The sequence below is a fragment of the Bombina bombina genome, chromosome 5 (assembly GCF_027579735.1).
Source record: "Bombina bombina isolate aBomBom1 chromosome 5, aBomBom1.pri, whole genome shotgun sequence".
Lineage (NCBI taxonomy): Eukaryota > Metazoa > Chordata > Amphibia > Anura > Bombinatoridae > Bombina > Bombina bombina.
The window spans coordinates 811,205,473-811,224,154 of NC_069503.1; the positions used below are offsets into that span (position 1 = coordinate 811,205,473).

Here is an 18,682-nt window from a genome sequence, read left to right on the forward strand (position 1 = left end):
TGTAAGGATTTATTGCCACTCGATTAAATTACACTTTTATTGATTACTAAATATATGAAGGGATTTGGTACGTGATTTTAGATTTCCTAAGGCTGGTTTAATACAGCCAATTTTATATCCATAGATCTTTCTATATATCCTACGGCTCTATAGCGCCTCCTATATCCTTTGTATTTTCATTTTAATTTCGATATTGTCTAGGGAGGAGGCAATAATTTTAGTGAGGCTTAGTAGGTGTTTGGTCTAGCGCTATACCCATCCGTGTCTGTCTTATTCATTCATCATTTCGCCATATTCATTCTAGTTTGTGCGCTATCTTATATTATTTTCCTACCTTACTAATATCCATCCTCCTCCCGTCGATTGTCCGCCATTGTTTTTTCTGCCGTCACGTGTTTTTATTATCCAATTACAGTACAGGCCACTCGGGGAATCAGCTCTAAGTAAAAACACCCTTATTCAATTCTGCGCATGCCCTAGCTCCGTAACCGCGGTGAGACAGAGATTAGGATGCGATTACGGAGCTAGGGCATGCGCAGAATTGAATAAGGGTGTTTTTACTTAGAGCTGATTCCCCGAGTGGCCTGTACTGTAATTGGATAATAAAAACACGTGACGGCAGAAAAAACAATGGCGGACAATCGACGGGAGGAGGATGGATATTAGTAAGGTAGGAAAATAATATAAGATAGCGCACAAACTAGAATGAATATGGCGAAATGATGAATGAAAGTCACATTATTTTGCTAGTTACATTAGGATCGCAAGATGTAGTTAGTCATACTTGACCATCACTTTAACTAAAAATTGTTCACTTCTGTTCTGCCAATACAAATTGCTGTTATTTGTATTATTGTAAGTCAGAGCAATGCTCCAAAAGCTTTTACTTCACAGCTGGAAGCCTAACTGGGAGAGATCACTGTACCTCATTCAGGCAAACCCCTGAAGTACTGGGCAGTTAATAAACTGAGATTTAATGGCCCAAAAATATCTTTCTGACTCATGCAGTAGTGTGAAAAGTGAAAGACTGTTCAGCCTTGCGTCAAATGTCCTTACTAATAGCAGAAACAGACTTATAGCTGAAAATGCAGAGATGCTTCTCTTCCTTAATAAGAACTTGCCACTAACGATTGAAAAATTGTTCAAATTGCTAGATTGCCTGTTATACTGCTAGTTCTTATCTTGCACAATGATGTTCAAAACACAATGATGCACAATGATGTTCAAAACATACTGTACTCTGAGGAACATCCTTAGCCAGGGCTGGACTGAGATTAAAAAGCAGCCCTGGAAAAATATGAAGACCAGCCCTAATTTCTGTTGTGTCAGTAGAATGCAAATGCCCCATTTTTCTCAAAGGGGATTACTGGGATACTCCTTTCCCAATATTTTCAGAATTAAATTATATTACTTTGTATTAAGTTCAAATGTCAGATTGATGAGTTATATAGGCACCTTACAACCCAATTGCATCCAGTAATCACCCCTTTAAATTGTAGCTTTCCAGCCCCAGCTGCTGCAGCTGTTATTTATTGTTATTATTAATATATGTTATTGTAATATTTTTATTTATAAACATGTTCTGCAAACTTTGTGACAACAAGCACATAAAACTGTTTTATTATTTCAAAATGTCTTTTGAGATACAGTTCATAATTATAAAGAAGTGATCTTAAATCACTCAGTCTTAAAAAAATGGTATCGGTGCAACCCTAATATATATATATATATATATATATATATATATATATATATATTTGTGTGTGAGGTTGTGCCAAAAATTTGTCAGCCATGCTAACATTATTTTGTAAAACTATGTTACCATTGACTTGTAATAACATATTGGGCTCAATTTATCAAGCCCTTCTCCCCCCTTTGACTGCAGGTTCGCACAAGCGAACCTGCAGTCAGGATTTATCAAGCCCTATTCCCTACCCTCTTTTCCACCTCTTAGGTAGAGAATTTCAACCTCCTTGGTCTCCTCCGACCAGGGAGATTGACAGCTTCTGCCCACACGTGATTGGCTATGTGCAGGCAGGAGGCACAGGATTGCTTGTGTCCAATGGCAAAAGTGGAGAATTCATAGCAAATATGTACTCCTTCTCTAATCACGGTTGATGGCCAATCATTTGAGATACATGCTATCCTTGACTGTATTTACTCCATTAAATAGGAATACTTTATATATATCATGATGTTGGCAGTTGAGAATGACACACCACACTTACTTGTGTATAGATCGTGGTGATCTCTGCAAACTGTTCTTTACAACAAGATCAACTAAAATGCATTGTCTCATGTGGAATGCAGTTATACACAGAGTAGCATCCTCTTACTCCTAAGACACATACAGAGCACTATTTTAGGAAAAGTTGAGTGTATGATCCATTATCAGTTGTGACAAGCCCTATATCTGTTAAATCCTGTCTTCTACTTTTGTTCTGATATTCACAGAAACCTGAGTTTCTTGGCCTCTCAGCAGCCAGTTTGTATTGTGTCTCTTGGCATTTTCACAGCAAGCCTGTGGCTCTATTGGCCTCTCATCTGTGAACATGTCCATGCAACTTAACGGTAGACCTTATTATCCTTATTATTTTTCTAAGCCTTAGGATAGACTGTACAATGCCTTTCCTCTAGCAGTTATTACTATATAAAGTAACTCTTGAACTTTGGCAGTGTAGCCCTTTTTCCGTGTTATCTACACTAAGAAATGTCAGCATATTTTAAGTCATACCACAACATTTCTCCTAGTTATTATTTTACATTGCTTTATATGCAAAAATATTTATTTCTGTCTGAATTCCAATTCCAATTATTGCTTAGGTTTGCAAATGCATGTCAAGTAAGTGAATGATCTGCATTGCTAATGAGCAGAAGCTCTAAGATACTTAAACTTATATACTTTATACTTTTATATTTATTTTAATGTTCTTCTTTGCATGCGCTTGACTTATGAAGCAATGAGTAATAATTCTTTAATCAACATCTTAAAATACTATACAGTTTCAGAAAGTTCTTAGATGACGTTTGACACCACTACATGTTAAAGATCATACAAATCCTTCATTTATAGGTAGATTATATTTACAAGTCTTACTGTGTAGAGGGAATGATAAATGTTTTCTACATTACCTTGTGTCATGTAGGTCACATTTGTTTCCAGCAATGGCCATTACAATGTTCTCAGGTCCATGTTCTTTTAATTCTTTCACCCATTTCTTCAGTGTATGAAAAGATTCCTGTGATCAATCAAAAGTCACTAAGTTCTCATGTACTGAAATCAGTATTTACATACAAACTTCCCAAACACTTGTACAGAAAGGAAATTCAAACAAGGTTAGATGAATATCTGGACCACCTATGACGAAGCCTGGTCTTCGTGGGGACGTCTTGGTGAGTGAATCGGAAGCAGGTCCAACTATTACCTATTCCAGTCCTTTGCCAGCAGGTACTTTTTCTTACATGCTGTTTTCAGCCATGGAGCTATTTTGCACATGTCGATATTCTTGACATTTGTCACTTTATTATAAGCTGAATACGTGTGGAGCAGCCTGTATTACCGGACGTTTACTTGGTTATTAAACAAGACTTTCAACTTGTGGAACATTTAACTATTTTGGAAGTGTCTTCAAATCATTAGACTGTGTGTCTTTTACCACTATATTAACCCCTTCCTCACCTAGCATATTTTTGGTTGTTTCTAGATGAATATCTACTCATTGAGCATTTAACTTTGGGCTTTTTACATTTGACAGAGAACTTACACTTTTCTTTTAAGAAAAGTTTTATAAAAAAAAAAATTTATGTCAGAAGAATAAACATCACAAGGGGTTATTCTTGTTACAAGGGTCTAATGGGATTTAAACCAAGAACCGTATAAAAAAAAACAACAGATAAAATCTTACTCCGCCTGATGTGTACATGGCTAAATCAGTTTTGCCTCATTTGCCATTTCCAAAAGAATTTTGGTCAACTTTTTTGCTCCTACTTTTACAATTATTTTCACATGATCATAAAAATACTCTCCTGCTGCTGCCCAAGCACAGAACTCTTCCATCATTGTTCTTTTCAATCCCAAAAATCTTCAAACAAAACCTGGGGAAATGTATCTCCTCAGGGAATTGTATGAGTTTTCCAGAACCCTCATTAAATCCCAAAACAACATTTCCATAGCACCAGGGATATTATCACAGCTTTATTGGTCCAGGATATCACAGGCGACATTTTGGGTTTAATTGCCATTAATCATGCCATGTAGATACACCTGAATCAGTGCTTTAAATACACATCCATTTACCAACAATTACAATTTTTTTTCCAAACTATATATTACATATAGTACTTCTATCACCCTTACATAGTGCCACCTAGTGGTTATTTAATAAAATACATGTTTTGCATATATTTCATTTAAAATAATAGTATCTATACATCAGAATGTATCATCATAATATCAGATATCTTGAATGTAATAAACTTTATACACCTTATCCTTATACATATTTACTTATTACAAAAATACTGTCATGTTTCTCTTTAGTCAAACATTTAGGGGTCATAGTATCCAATTTGCAAATCCAAAATACCTTCTTTTGTTTTAGTAGAGTTTCCCAATTTCCTCCCCTTCTTGGTTTCTTCACACTGTCTTCTCATAAACAGGTTTCACCTAACCCCACTTATTAAAACTATTTACTTCACCAGTCTATAACCCAATTTGTTCCACATTGTATTATATGGAAAGTGTTTTTAGATTGTAAGCTCTGTTTTCAGAAGGACTATTATTTTCCTAACCTCTCTAGATATTCTCAATGTATGTATTTTCTGTTTTTAAAAAAGCTACATCTAGCAATAATAACAACAATAATATGCTTACCTTCTTTGTGATGTCATATACAATTACAGCAGCAGCCGAGCCTCTGTAATACATAGGTGCCAATGAGTGGAACTGTTAAAAAAAAAAAGTTGATAAAAACATAATTATAACGTGCTAAAGGTATTGCTAGATATAGTGCAAGTTGTCAAATATTTATTGAAAACATAATCACACTTCATTTAAATTAAAAAAAACATTCAATTTGAATAAAAATGATAAACGTTTAAGCTTTAGTAAGAACCTATAAACAATAGTAATGGTGAGCAAATATGACTGATTTTTTTTTACATTTCTCCTAATCTGTATATAAGTTCTAGCTACTTGGTACATTATTATACTGTGTCTCTACCATCTTTCCTGACAGATAAAAGAAAAAACACAGTCTAATTAGTTATCACACTGCAATCTTTATTGCACTTTGCTATGGTTATTGTTACTAATTTGCATATTATGGCTTAAAGGGACATAAAAGCCAATTTTTTTCTTTTGTGATTTAGAAAGAGCATGTCATTTTAAACAACTTTCTAATTTACTTCTATTATCTAATTTGCTTCATTCTCTTGATATCACTTGCTGAAAAGCATATCTAGATATGCTCAGTAGCTGCTGATTGGTTGCTGCACCTAGAGGCCTTGTGTGATTGGCTCACACATGTGCATTGCTATTTCTTCAACAAAGGATATCTAAAGAATTGAGCAAATTAGATAATAGAAGTAAATTGGAAAGTTGTTTAAAATTGCATGCCCTATCTGAATCATGAAAGTTTAATTTTGACTAGACTGTCCCTTTAAGCTATCGCATGACAGCTCATTATCTTTATGTTACAAATAACAGAGGCACTATAGGGATGACTGCAGTGACTAGCCAAGCAAAAACCTTCTGACCTAAACCACAATAAGAGTCAGATTACAAGTGGAGCGCTGTACTCACAAGAGCGTGCTTCCATAGGCTCCAATGGGAGCCTCGTTCTGATGCCATCATACACGGAACAGAACCAAAGTGCAGCAAAGGAGGTAAGTAGCGCAGCAATGGCAGCATATTGTAAATATATATATGTATATGACTATATACATATATATTTATGTGTTAATATGTGTATATAAGTATATACATATATATAACACACAGTTCCTATAGACCACAATGTAAAGGCACTTTTCAGTGCCTTTTTTTCTAACATTCCACAGCCGCCAACTATAGCCCCCAAAAACGGCTAAGTGCAGCTTTCTTTTTTCTTTTTTTTAAATGCTACATTTAAAAAAAAAAAACTAACACTGTATTTAGGGGGCATTTGGCAGACATTTTTAAAATTAACCAGATATCTGATCTCCATATTTATAAGTGCTTATTGCTACTGTAAGCTCGCAGTAGGAATAACCAGCCCTTTGTAATGGTTTGTTATTTATCGCTCCATTTGTGGGTGCGCAATAAATCAGCGCTCCACTTGTAATCTGGCCTTATACTCATGAACCTACTCTTCAACAAAAAGAACAAAGTTAAATTTATAATAGAAGTAAATTGAAAAAAAAATGACATTGCATGAAAGTTTAATTTTTACTCTCTTTTTATTATTTATTTTTGCTAAATTGACGGTACACATGTATTAAATTTAAAGAGCAACTAAACATATGCTCTCCTTGGCCTCCATTACATATGCAGCGTCGCCCACAAAATCCTCCGCCGCCAGATTTTACACGATTTTGGTATTACATATACGGCGTAGCATACAAGTTACGCTCGTATTTTTCACCCTTCGGACGTATTTTTTTTAGCCATAGACTAACATAGAACAGCCGCGCAATTTGGTATCCAATATGCAGCGTAAGGACTTACGTGCGCAGAATTAAGAAAATCTACTCCATTCTCATCTCGCCACATATTGCAGGCGCAGTAACCCTTGCACTGACTAAAAAAGCAATGTAACTCCCTGGAAGCCTTGACAAACACATACATTTTAGCAGCATCTCAAGGTTAAAGGGACAGTATACTATGATATTGGTTTTTTAAGGTTTATTTGTGTATTTGAAATAGTTTGAAGCCACAACATAACATACTATTTTAAGATGTGTTGATCTTTATATATGGGTTTATATATATTAATTTTGAGTAGCGTAATTACGTGTCACATTTTTATATGAAATCGCGGTTCATTTTTACGAGTGTTAGCCTAATTTGCATAAAACTACTCTTTATTGACACTTTTCGTGGACAAAATAATGGCGTAAGTTACTTGCGACGACTAAAATGTGTATTTGCGCACATTTAAGACGATCGCCAGTTTGTCCTACTTACGCCAGTTTAGCATATAACGGCGCAATATATGTAATACCCCGATGTGCAAGATTAAATTACGAGCGGCGTGGGTTACCACGCTTGCGCCGAAACATGCGCCGTATATGTGACCGGGCCCCTTATGCTTATGAAAATTATAAACAGATTTTTATATATACATTATTTTGCAATTTGCATCATAATGACAAAAACAGAAAAACAAATAATAAAGAAGCAAAACAAACAATACAGATATATACATCAAACAACAAAATATAATTATAACAATTTACATAGAATTATTTAGAATTTCTCCTTACTATGTATATCAGCTTGCTTGAACCTATATTCCCGCAAAATTTTCACAAAAATAATGAAAGCGGAAGGGGAGGAAGATAAAAAAAAAATTCAAATTCTCTCCTAGCCCCACAGCTTGCACCCAGCACTTGCAGATTGGTGGCTACATTTAGCCACCAATCAGCAGTCGCTACCCAGATGCTGAACTAAAAATGGGCTGGTTTTTAAGCTTACATTCCTGCTTTTTAAATAAAAATACCAAGAGAATGAAGAACAATTGATAATAGTTGTAAATTAGAAAGTTGCTTAGAATTGCAAGCTCTATCTGAATCATGAAAGAAACAATTTGGGTTTCATATCACTTTAACCTTATCCTCAGATAATGAAATCCTCTGCTCTACCTCAGGAATTCTATTTTGAAACATTTTAATTTCATTAGCTAATGTCTAATTTGTAAAAAGGATGGCATAAAAATATCATTAAGTTGCTTTCTTAATGCATCAGGCAGATAGTAACTCTTAGCACAAAATCTAGATGAGGTAGGTGTGTGGGGGGGCGCTTCAGATGTTAGGGCCTACAGGCACCTGAGATGTAAATCCAGCCCTGCAGACATACACAGTCTTACACACAGACATACACAGTCAGACACACACACACAGACACAATCACACACACAGACATACACAGTCAGACATACACAAACACACATAGACATGCACAAACACACACACACAGTCAGACATACAATCACACATACACAAAGTCAGACGTACATACACACAATCAGACACTCACACACACTTAGTCAGACATACATACACACATAGTCAGTCATACACACAAAGACATACACACACACACACACACACACACACAATCACACACACATAGTCAGACATTTTCATCTACTTAACTGCAAAGGGCTCTAAAGCACATATATGTGTGTGTGTGTGTGTGTGTACATATGTATTTATGTGTTTATATGTGTATATATGTCTGTAAATACATATATACACATATAAATACATCTATATATATATATATATACACACATACAGGTATATATAGACATATATTTATATATACAGTGTATATATATATATACACACACATACATCTTTAGACATGTATATTTGTGTATGTCTATTTTAAAACCATTTGCAGCCTTTTTTGTTTTCTTTCTAACACCTGAGACCTCATATCTTTGAGATCTTATAAAAAAAATTGTGCAATATTTTTATTTAATAATTATTATTAGATTGTGTTATTATGATTGTAACTACATTTTGTAAAGTATTTTTTATGTGTTTTGTGCAACTTTTATGTTTCGTAAAACAGTTAACCAGAGCTCTGAAGTTGTGGTAATCATTCTAGCATGAATCGCGATTGTGCTGGAGCGATTGCATTTACTTTCAACTTGTAATACCAGCGTAATTTAACCGCAAGCAAACAATTGCAAAAACCCGAAATCACTTGCACACAAACATTTGCACTCTATTTGTAATCTGGCCCTATGGAAGGTATTTAATCCTTTAAAAAAGTATTAGCTTCTTACCATCTGCATCTTTCCTTTAAATAGTATCACGCTCAAGTAAATGACAAACCATCCACATAATAACTGCAATACTGATTTTCAACAAGTTATGCTTTCAAAACTAAACATAAAAAGGTCAGTTCTTAAAGGGATATAATACCTAAATGTTGAAACACTTGAAAGTGCTGCAGCATAGCTGCAAAAACAAAATTTATACTTACCTGATAAATTTCTTTATTTCCGGACATGGAGAGTCCACGAAACATTCTAATTACTAGTGGGAAATTTACTCCTGGCCAGCAGGAGGAGGTAAAGAACACCACAGCAGAGCTGTTAAGTATCCCTTCCCTTCCCTTACCCATAACTCCCAGTCATTCGGCCGAAGGGAAATGGAAAAAGAAGACAAGAGAAAGGTATAGTGAAGACTGGACAAAAAAACTGCCGTCTTAATTTGAATAAGGGTGGGTCGTGGACTCCCATGCCCGGAAATAAATAAATTTATCAGGTAAGCATATATTTTGTTTTCTTTCCTATGGTATGGAGAGTCCACAAAACATTCTAATTACTAGTGCGAACCAATACCCAAGCTAGAGGATACAGAATTAATAGGGAGGGAGAACAAGACAGGCGGACCTAAGCTGAAGGCACCACCGCTTGAAGAACCTTTCTCCCAAAAGAAGCATCAGCTGAGGCAAAAGTATCAAATTTGTAGAATTTGGAAAAAGTATGAATAGAGGACCAAGTGGCCGCCTTACAGATTTGCTCCACAGAAGCTTCATTTTTGAAAGCCCATGAAGATGAAACAGCTCTAGTGTTGTCTCATAAGCTAAACGGATAACACTTCTCAACCAGAGAGAAAGAGTTGTAGAAGTGGCCTTCTGACCCCTACGCTTACCAGAGGAAACAATAAACAGGGCAGAAGTCTGCCGAAAATCTTTAGTTGCTTGAAGGTAAAATTTAAGAGCACGCACAACACCCAAGATATGCAAAAGACGTTCCTTCTGGGAAGAAGGTTTAGGACAAAAAGAAGGAACAACAATTTCCTGATTAATATTGCGACCCGACACTATCTTAGGGAGAAACCCCAGCTTAGTACGAAGGACCGCCTTATCAGAAAAAATAAGGTAAGGGGAATCACACTGCAGAGCCAAAAGTTCGGAAACTCTGTGAGCAGAAAAAATAGGCCTAGATTTGGAGTTTGGCGTTAGCCGTGAAAACCAGCGTTAGAGGCTCCTAACGCTGGTTTTAGGCTACCTCCGGTATTTGGAGTCACTCAAAATAGGGTCTAACGCTCACTTTTCAGCCGCGACTTTTCCATACCGCAGATCCCCTTAAATTGCGTATCCTATCTTTTCAATGGGATTTTTCTAACTCCGGTATTTAGAGTCGTGTCTGAAGTGAGCGTTAGACATCTAACAACAAAACTCCAGCCGCAGGAAAAAAGTCAGTAGTTAAGAGCTTTCTGGGCTAACGCCGGTTTATAAAGCTCTTAACTACTGTGCTCTAAAGTACACTAACACCCCTAAACTACCTATGTACCCCTAAACCGAGGTCCCCCCACATCGCCGCCACTCGATTAATTTTTTTTAACCCCTAATCTGCCGACCGCCACCTACGTTATACTTATGTACCCCTAATCTGCTGCCCCTAACACCGCCGACCCCTATATTATATTTATTAACCCCTAACCTGCCCCCCACAACGTCGCCCCCAGCTACCTACAATAATTAACCCCTAATCTGCCGACCGCCACCTACGTTATAGTTATGTACCCCTAATCTGCTGCCCCTAACATCGCCGACCCCTATATTATATTTATTAACCCCTAACCTGCCCCCCACAACGTCGCCGCCAGCTACCTACAATAATTAACCCCTAATCTGCCGACCGCAAAGCGCCGCCACCTACGTTATATTTATGTACCCCTAATCTGCTGCCCCTAACACCGCCGACCCCTATATTATATTTATTAACCCCTAACCTGCCCCCCACAACGTCGCCGCCAGCTACCTACAATAATTAACCCCTAATCTGCCGACCGCAAAGCGCCGCCACCTACGTTATATTTATGTACCCCTAATCTGCTGCCCCTAACACCGCTGACCCCTATATTATATTTATTAACCCCTAATCTGCCCCCCTCAACGTCGCCTCCACCTGCCTACACTTATTAACCCCTAATCTGCCGAGCGGACCGCACCGCTATTATTATAAAGTTATTAACCCCTAATCCGCCTCACTAACCCTATAATAAATAGTATTAACCCCTAATCTGCCCTCCCTAACATCGCCGACACCTAACTTCAAACATTAACCCCTAATCTGCCGACTGGAGCTCACCGCTATTCTAATAAATGTATTAACCCCTAAAGCTAAGTCTAAGTCCTATTTAAAGCTAAATACTTACCTGTAAAATAAATCCTAATATAGCTACAATATAAATTATAATTATATTATAGCTATTTTAGGATTAATATTTATTTTACAGGTAACTTTGTATTTATTTTAACCAGGTACAATAGCTATTAAATAGTTAAGAACTATTTAATAACTAAAATAGTTAAAATAATTACAAAATTACCTGTAAAATAAATCCTAACCTAAGTTACAATTAAACCTAACACTACACTATCAATAAATTAATTAAATAAACTACCTACAATTACCTACAATTAACCTAACACTACACTATCAATAAATTAATTAAATACAATTCCTACAAATAAATACAATTAAATAAACTAGCTAAAGTACAAAAAATAAAAAAGAACTAAGTTACAAAAAATAAAAAAATATTTACAAACATAAGAAAAATATTACAACAATTTTAAACTAATAACACCTACTCTAAGCCCCCTAATAAAATAACTAAGCCCCCCAAAATAAAAAAATGCCCTACCCTATTCTAAATTACAAAAGTTCAAAGCTCTTTTACCTTACCAGCCCTGAACAGGGCCCTTTGCGGGGCATGCCCCAAGAAGTTCAGCTCTTTTGCCTGTAAAAAAAAACATACAATACCCAAGCCCCCCAACATTACAACCCACCACCCACATACCCCTAATCTAACCCAAACCCCCCTTAAATAAACCTAACACTAAGCCCCTGAAGATCATCCTACCTTGTCTTCACCTCACCGGGTATCACACCGATCCATCCAGAAGAGCTCCTCCGATGTCCTGATCCAAGCCCAAGCGGGGGGCTGAAGAGGTCCATGATCCGGCTGAAGTCTTCATCCAAGCGGGAGCTGAAGAGGTCCATGATCCGGATGAAGTCTTCATCCAAGCGGGAGCTGAAGAGGTCCATGATCCGGATGAAGTCTTCTATCAACGGCATCTTCAATCTTCTTTCTTCCGGATCCATCTTGCAGACCTCCGACGCGGAACATCCTCTTCTCCCGATGCCTACTAGCCGAATGACGGTTCCTTTAAGGGACGTCATCCAAGATGGTGTCCCTCGAATTCCGATTGGCTGATAGGATTCTATCAGCCAATTGGAATTAAGGTAGGAATATTCTGATTGGCTGATGGAATCAGCCAATCAGAATCAAGTTCAATCCGATTGGCTGATCCAATCAGCCAATCAGATTGAGCTCGCATTCTATTGGCTGTTCCGATCAAAGCTCTTTGTTATTTTATTAGGGGGCTTAGAGTAGGTGTAATTAGTTTAAAATTGTTGTAATATTTTTCTTATGTTTGTAAATATTTTTTTTATTTTTTGTAACTTAGTTCTTTTTTATTTTTTGTACTTTAGTTAGTTTATTTCATTGTAGTTATTTGTAGGAATTGTATTTAATTTATTTATTGATAGTGTAGTGATAGGTTTAATTGTAGGTAATTGTAGGTATTGTATTTAATTAATTTAATGATAGTATAGTGTTAGGTTTAATTGTAACTTAGGTTAGGATTTATTTTACAGGTAATTTTGTAATTATTTTAACTAGGTAGCTATTAAATAGTTCTTAACTATTTAATAGCTATTGTACCTGGTTAAAATAATTAGAAAGTTGCCTGTAAAATAAATATTAATCCTAAAATAGCTATAATATAATTATAATTTATATTGTAGCTATATTAGGATTTATTTTACAGGTAAGTATTTAGCTTTAAATAGGAATAATTTATTTAATAAGAGATAATTAATTTCGTTAGATGTAAATTATATTTAACTTAGGGGGGTGTTAGTGTTAGGGTTAGACTTAGCTTTAGGGGTTAATACATTTATTAGAATAGCGGTGAGCTCCAGTCGGCAGATTAGGGGTTAATAATTGAAGTTAGGTGTCGGCGATGTTAGGGAGGGCAGATTAGGGGTTAATACTATTTATTATAGGGTTAGTGAGGCGGATTAGGGGTTAATAACTTTATTATAGTAGCGCTCAGGTCCGGTCGGCAGATTAGGGGTTAATAAGTGTAGGCAGGTGGAGGCGACGTTGTGGGGGGCAGATTAGGGGTTAATAAATATAATATAGGGGTCGGCGATGTTAGGGCAGCAGATTAGGGGTACATAGGGATAATGTAAGTAGCGGCGGTTTACGGAGCGGCAGATTAGGGGTTAATAATAATATGCAGGGGTCAGAGATAGCGGTTAATAAGTGTAAGGTTAGGGGTGTTTAGACTCGGGGTACATGTTAGGGTGTTAGGTGCAGACGTAGGAAGTGTTTCCGCATAGCAAACAATGGGGCTGCGTTAGGAGCTGAACGCGGCTTTTTTGCAGGTGTTAGGTTTTTTTTCAGTTCAAACAGCCCCATTGTTTCCTATGGGAGAATCGTGCACGAGCACGTTTTTGAGGCTGGCCGCTTGCGTAAGCAACTCTGGTATCGAGAGTTGAAGCTGCGTATAAAATACTCTACGCTCTTTTTTGGAGCCTAACGCAGCCTTTATGTGGACTCTCAATACCAGAGTTGTTTTTATGGTGCGGCCAGAAAAAAGCCGGCGTTAGTTTTTCGGGTCGTTACCAACAAAACTCCAAATCTAGCCGATAGCAAGAAGAAACAAAACCTTCCAAGATAGTAATTTAATACTAACAAAATGCATTGGTTCAAACGGAGCCTGCTGCAAAACTCTAAGAACAAGGTTAAGACTCCAAGGAGGAGCAACAGAATTAAACACAGGCCTGATTCTGACCAAGGCCTGAAGAAAAGACTGAACATCTTGCAGAACTGCCAGATGTTTATGAGGAATAGACAGAGCAGAAATCTGACCCTTCAAAGTACTGACTGACAAACCCATCTCCAGGCCCTCCTTAAGAAAAGCCAAAATTCGAGGAACCCTTTCTTTGTTCAAACAAAAACCTTTTGAATCACACCAATAAAGGTATTTACACAATACCCTATTTACGAGCCTGAAGCATAGTATCTATGACTTTCTCAGAGAAGCCACATCTAGCCAAACTTAGACGTTGTCAGGGTGCCAGGAATCAGACTGAGAAGAGAAGTGCAAAAATAATCACACCTTTATTAATAGCAAAAAATAATAAAAAGTCCACAAGTCAAATAACAATCCAGGAATCAAAACCAGAGCTGGTAGTCAGACGAGCCGAGTCAGGAGCCAAAGCAAATAGTCAGACGAGCCGGAATCAGGAACAAGGAAAACAGCAGAGTCAGGGACAAGCCAGGGATCTGGAACCAGGAAGGACGTCAGGCAGCCAGGTAATACACAGGAACTCTCACAAACAGGTCTGTGACAATGCAAAGGCAAAGCATACTGAACAGAGGCCCTTTAAATAATAAGTGATGACATCACAATTCTGAGACTGCATCCTGTCTCACATGGATGATGCACACCAGAATGGTCATAAAAGGAAGTGCAGGAATTGAGCAGCATCCCCCACAATGCACCATAGTCAGGAAGAGAGGTAAGTAAAATGGCTGCCAGCAGCACATGGCAAACACAACAGGGAAAAAACCCTGACAGTACCCTCCCCTCAATGACCCCTCCCCCACGGGAGGACAAAAGGCTTATTGGGGAAACGGGCATGGAAGGCACGGAGGAGGGCGGGAGCATGAACATCAGAGGAGGGAACCCAAGAATGCTCCTCCGGAACGTAGCTTCTCCAGTGAACCAAATACTGTACACGGCCCCTGGACATACAAGAGTCAATAATGCTGCTGACCTCATACTCCTCATGGTTGTCAACAAAGATAGGACGGGGACGAGGCAACACAGTGGTAAACCGATTACAAACCAATGGTTTCAAGAGGGAGACATGAAAAACATTGGAGATGCGCATAGCAGGAGGTAGGTCAAGAGCGTAGGCCACAGGATTAACCCATCGGAGTATTCGAAAAGGACCAACATAACGGGAAGCCAATTTATTGGAAGGCACACAAAGGTTCAAGTTGCGGGAGGACAGCCAAACTCTCTCACCAACCTGGTAGGAAGGTGCGGGCAGACGCCTACGATCAGCCTGGAACTTTTGGCGCTGCATAGAACGATGAAGGCAATCCTGAATCTGCACCCACGTGGTATGGAGTTGCCGGAGATGCTCCTCCAAAGCTGGAATACCCTGAGACATGAATGAATCGGGTAACAAGGATGGTTGAAACCCATAATTCGCCATTGTTAGGGGTAATATGAACCTGATGGCAGCCATCTTGTTCCCCGCAGCCATCTTGTGATGATTAGCATCCATTTTGTAATAATTAGAATTTATTATAGCAGTTATTATGCAGTGAGAATTATATGCATGTTATGAGTTTCTTTAGCTATTCGGCCTTGCCAATGTACCCTGGCCTAATGCCTAGAAGTAAGATAGAATAAGATAATGTAAACAAGAGGCTTTAGACACTCGGTTGTCTCTGCAGATGGTAGTTTGTTATGACTCTGTAAATATTGTTATGAGAAACTCATGTTCCAGTTTTTCCTTGTAAATTGCTCTGTCTAACTGTGTAAGATGACGCGGTCCTAACGTGTCATCCCCTTAACCCTGTATGTCACTATAAGAAAGGCTTGCACTGTGCAATAAACAGAATTGGCTTTCGATCATAATGCTGCGTGGTCTGAGTCATTCTAAGGGGCCCTTATCAGGTAATCTACATATGCCTCAGGTGGTACACTAGGCCCCAGGCTTTGGCCTGCACTGACACTTACCCCCTGAAGGGGACACCTAACAGTTTTGGTGTCAGAAGTGGGATTCGCAGGGAGTAACTATGAGTGCTTTTACCATGCTTTCTTTCTGTGAATTTGAACCTAAATTTAGTCTGGTAATAGGTGTTGATGATAATGATATAAGGTTAAAGGGGTTCCTGTGGTTGAAGCACAGGTTTGCGGAGGTTAAAGTCCTGCCGGCAGTTGTGATACCCCTCCAGACAGGTAATCAGTCCTGTGCTGGGACACGACAGGTATTGTGAGTCCTGTCGGTGATAAGCGCGCAAGTAATATATGTATGCCAGTCGACGGGAGGTTCTTTTAAGATAAGGTCCCCCGGGCAACTTGGCAGTGAAGTGAGTAAGTCTCACGTGTGTTGAAGTTTCCCATATTCATTCCCATAATAGAGTTTTGTTACCCACCTGAAGCTCATGTTGATATCTGATGCTTGCTTTTGCTGCTATATAAAATGATGCTGTGCGTAGAAAATATTAAGTGGCTGTGCATGTTATTGTGGCTATTATTGTGTTAAGAATTGGGAACTGCTTATAGATAAGAATGCACAGAGAAAATTACATGTATAAGGTAAAAGAAAAGAAGAGTTAATAGTTTCTGCAAAAGACAGAAATATTTTTTTTAAAAACACGGTCAGTAAGTACTGCTGTTTGATAAATAGAGAAATCTCTGTGTTAAAGAATGTAGCAGGCAAAGAAGGGGGGCCACCACTGAGCGCGCACATAGCTCAGAAAAGGAAAAAAAAAAGAAAAGAAACCTGTTACAGCAGCTTCGTTTGTAAGATTTTTTTGTTTGCTTGCAGTAACAAAACTGAAATTTTGTATATTGAGATGCATAATGTGTGATGGTCTGTAGGTTCTCACTGTGGTATGCGTGTAACAGATTTACTTTGGACCAGGAACAGAATGTATTATTTGAAAATGATTGTCTCAAACCCTGCAAAAGTGGCCATTTTGTGGGGTTTCGAAAAAAAAGAAAAAATGCATTGTGGAAATGGTGAAAAGTTAATTTAGTGTTTTTTTTATATATATATATATGTATGTCGTACGCTATGAATTAGATGTTTTTATGAGAAAGGAAAAAGGGAGTGAATCTCTGGTATGCGAGATGGAATGAATTTGTGTCTGTATCGTAATAATGTTTCCTTCTGTTTCTCTGCTGGGAAATCAGATGTTTTTTTTTAGAAGATATTTGGTCATGTTATTTTATGTAACTGTATTTCAAAGTCACCAGCATGTTTTAAGTATGTGGTATTCATATGCAGTTTTAGTTTTAAGTGATAATTGTGTGGCGGCATGTAAAGATATGATATTGTTTTTGCAAGTGAAGTAACGGCTTTGAAAGTGGCTTTGAAAGTGCGATGGTGTGTGATTTTTTGTCACGCTCTGGTAAATATGAAATTGTTTCTGGTATGATTAATGGGTTAACGTATGTTGTATTTGTAAGGTCTGTGCACGGCGTGGGTGCACACAATGAAATATATTTATAGGCTGTAATTGAAAGTTTTTCTAAAAGGGCGTCCGTTTTTGTTGCAAGTAAATTAATCTGCAGGTCATGCTACAGTACAGAGGTGAAATTGGTGTGGTAAATCATACAAGCAGCCTAAATTATGGTTAGGATATACATATGTAATTTGCGTGATGAATGGTTAGTCCTTAAAGGGACGGTTCACTGTAACAAGGTGTTGCTATTAATGTATTGTCCATGACTTGTTATACAAGTGGCATATTATCTTATATTTGTCTGGAAAATCAGAGCTCAGTGCGTAGACGGAGCAATAGAAAATTGTCATTTTCTTATTTAAAGAACCAGTGCAATAACCCTGTATTAGTATTTTGCCAAATATATTTTTAGAGACCTTTCTTTGTATATATTTATTTTAAATTTGCTGTTCAGATAGCAGATATTTTTTTTGCAGCATAACTTAATTCTCTCTGTAATGCAAACTGAAGTGATAAGTTGTCTACAATTTTAGTGTAGGGGTCCGTGAGACTAGCGGACAGAAAGAAAAAAAAAAAAAAACAAGAAAAAACAGAGGAGTGAAAATATTTAAAGGGATACAGGAAAACTGGTATAACATCTGAGAATTTAAGGGAATATTTACATAAAAGACGATGAGGTTTACTGTAAGCCTAACACTAGTATATTTCACTGTGTTAGCAGTTTCAATTAAAGATTATTTTTGCGTTTGGTTAAAATGTCCCTTTAATTAGCCTGCATCCCACTGTGAGTGCGTTCTTATGCTGCTTATGCTTGTTTAGGCTATTTAATGAACGTCAGTATACATTTTTTTATTATAAGGATCATTGGGAATAATTTAAAGGGGAAATTGTATTAGTATTCTTTTGTAGAAAGCTTATTTTTTGTGTTATATACGGTTGTTATATTTGGCTGGAGAGCTTTGTTGCAGAGAGAACGATTTGCACTGTACATTTAAAGCGGCAGTACTGGTGTTCTATGTTATAAAAAATGATAACTATAAATTGCTCACTACAAAGAAACAAGTATTTATATTATATTCTGTCATAGAATATAGCTTAAAAAATGATAATTTTATTTCTGTGGCTGTCAAACTGTATCTCACAGATATAACTCTTTGTTATTTAAAAT

The 18,682-nt window shown here is 37.4% G+C and overlaps 1 protein-coding gene across 1 annotated transcript in view; it reads right to left on the reverse strand.

Annotated features, from left to right (window-relative positions):
* Window positions 1–18,682, reverse strand: part of RAB31 (RAB31, member RAS oncogene family) — a 225,073-nt gene that overhangs the window by 84,137 nt on the left and 122,254 nt on the right. The window contains exons 4-5 of the mRNA XM_053714915.1: window positions 4,874–4,945; window positions 3,133–3,239 (exon numbers count right to left, since the gene is read on the reverse strand). Coding sequence (XP_053570890.1) covers window positions 3,133–3,239; window positions 4,874–4,945 — 179 coding nt within the window. The remainder of the gene's footprint in view (window positions 1–3,132; window positions 3,240–4,873; window positions 4,946–18,682) is intronic.